Source organism: Cyprinodon variegatus, unplaced genomic scaffold (assembly GCF_000732505.1).
Source record: "Cyprinodon variegatus isolate N-32 unplaced genomic scaffold, C_variegatus-1.0 Scaffold82, whole genome shotgun sequence".
NCBI lineage: Eukaryota > Metazoa > Chordata > Actinopteri > Cyprinodontiformes > Cyprinodontidae > Cyprinodon > Cyprinodon variegatus.
This window is the reverse complement of record NW_015150535.1, coordinates 980,705-981,516: the sequence shown is the minus strand read 5'-3', so window position 1 is coordinate 981,516 and position 812 is coordinate 980,705. Positions and strand designations below refer to the sequence as shown.

Sequence of the window (812 nt, the reverse complement as noted above, 5' to 3'; positions counted from 1 at the left end):
ATTAACTGACTACTAAAATAATCATTAGGTGCAGCCCTAATACCAATACTTGGGATCATTAATTTACTTTGAAATTAAATTGGTTTATGACTCATTTAAAAGTATTTTTGCAAGACGTGCAAAAACATGCAAGGAAAAAAAATTACTTAAAATACTACCTAATGTGGTTTTAAGCAGTAAACTGTCAGCCATTAGCACTAAAGGGATTGAGAACATGCTGCCTCATCACTTCTTAACATATCGAGAAGAATAGATCCTAAAATTCAGGGCTTCATGGAACATATTTAGCTTTACAGTTTATTTTGGAGAGGTAACACAACCTACTAATCTAATAAATAAGCTCAGAGATTTAGTGTCCAGTGAGATTGTAGAAAACTTGTTCTCATGACGTATTTGATGTAGAAGCTGTGAACAGATGGTGTCAGAAGAACCCTTCCTGATGAACTGTTAAAAAAAGATGTGAGTCTTACCAGCAGAAGACATGTCAGCAAAGGGATCCTCGCCTTCCTCAGCACCAATCAGGTCGTTTTTGCCCTTCTTGATTTTGCCTCGTTTCAGAACTGCAAAAAAAGAACAGCTCATATGAAGAGGAGAAGGATTTAGAGGCTAAAATTCATTTTATTCCTAACAATGAAGGAAACAGATTACCTATGATTTTATACAATTTATTCTGAAAATAAATATTTGCAAAATAGCAGCTTTTCTATTCCAGCAAACAGCTGTTGCAGAATTTAGATGCAGATTTTGTTGATTTTAAGCTTCAAAGCCTCACTTTGAACTACAAAGAATAAGGACCTGGAATTAGGTAAAAA

The 812-nt window shown here is 34.4% G+C and overlaps 1 protein-coding gene across 1 annotated transcript in view; it reads right to left on the bottom strand.

Moving 5' to 3' along the window:
* LOC107083739 (probable voltage-dependent N-type calcium channel subunit alpha-1B) overlaps positions 1 to 812 on the bottom strand; it is a 270,890-nt gene that overhangs the window by 124,169 nt on the left and 145,909 nt on the right. Inside the window, exon 12 of the mRNA XM_015373178.1 lies at positions 471 to 560. Coding sequence (XP_015228664.1) covers positions 471 to 560 — 90 coding nt within the window. The remainder of the gene's footprint in view (positions 1 to 470; positions 561 to 812) is intronic.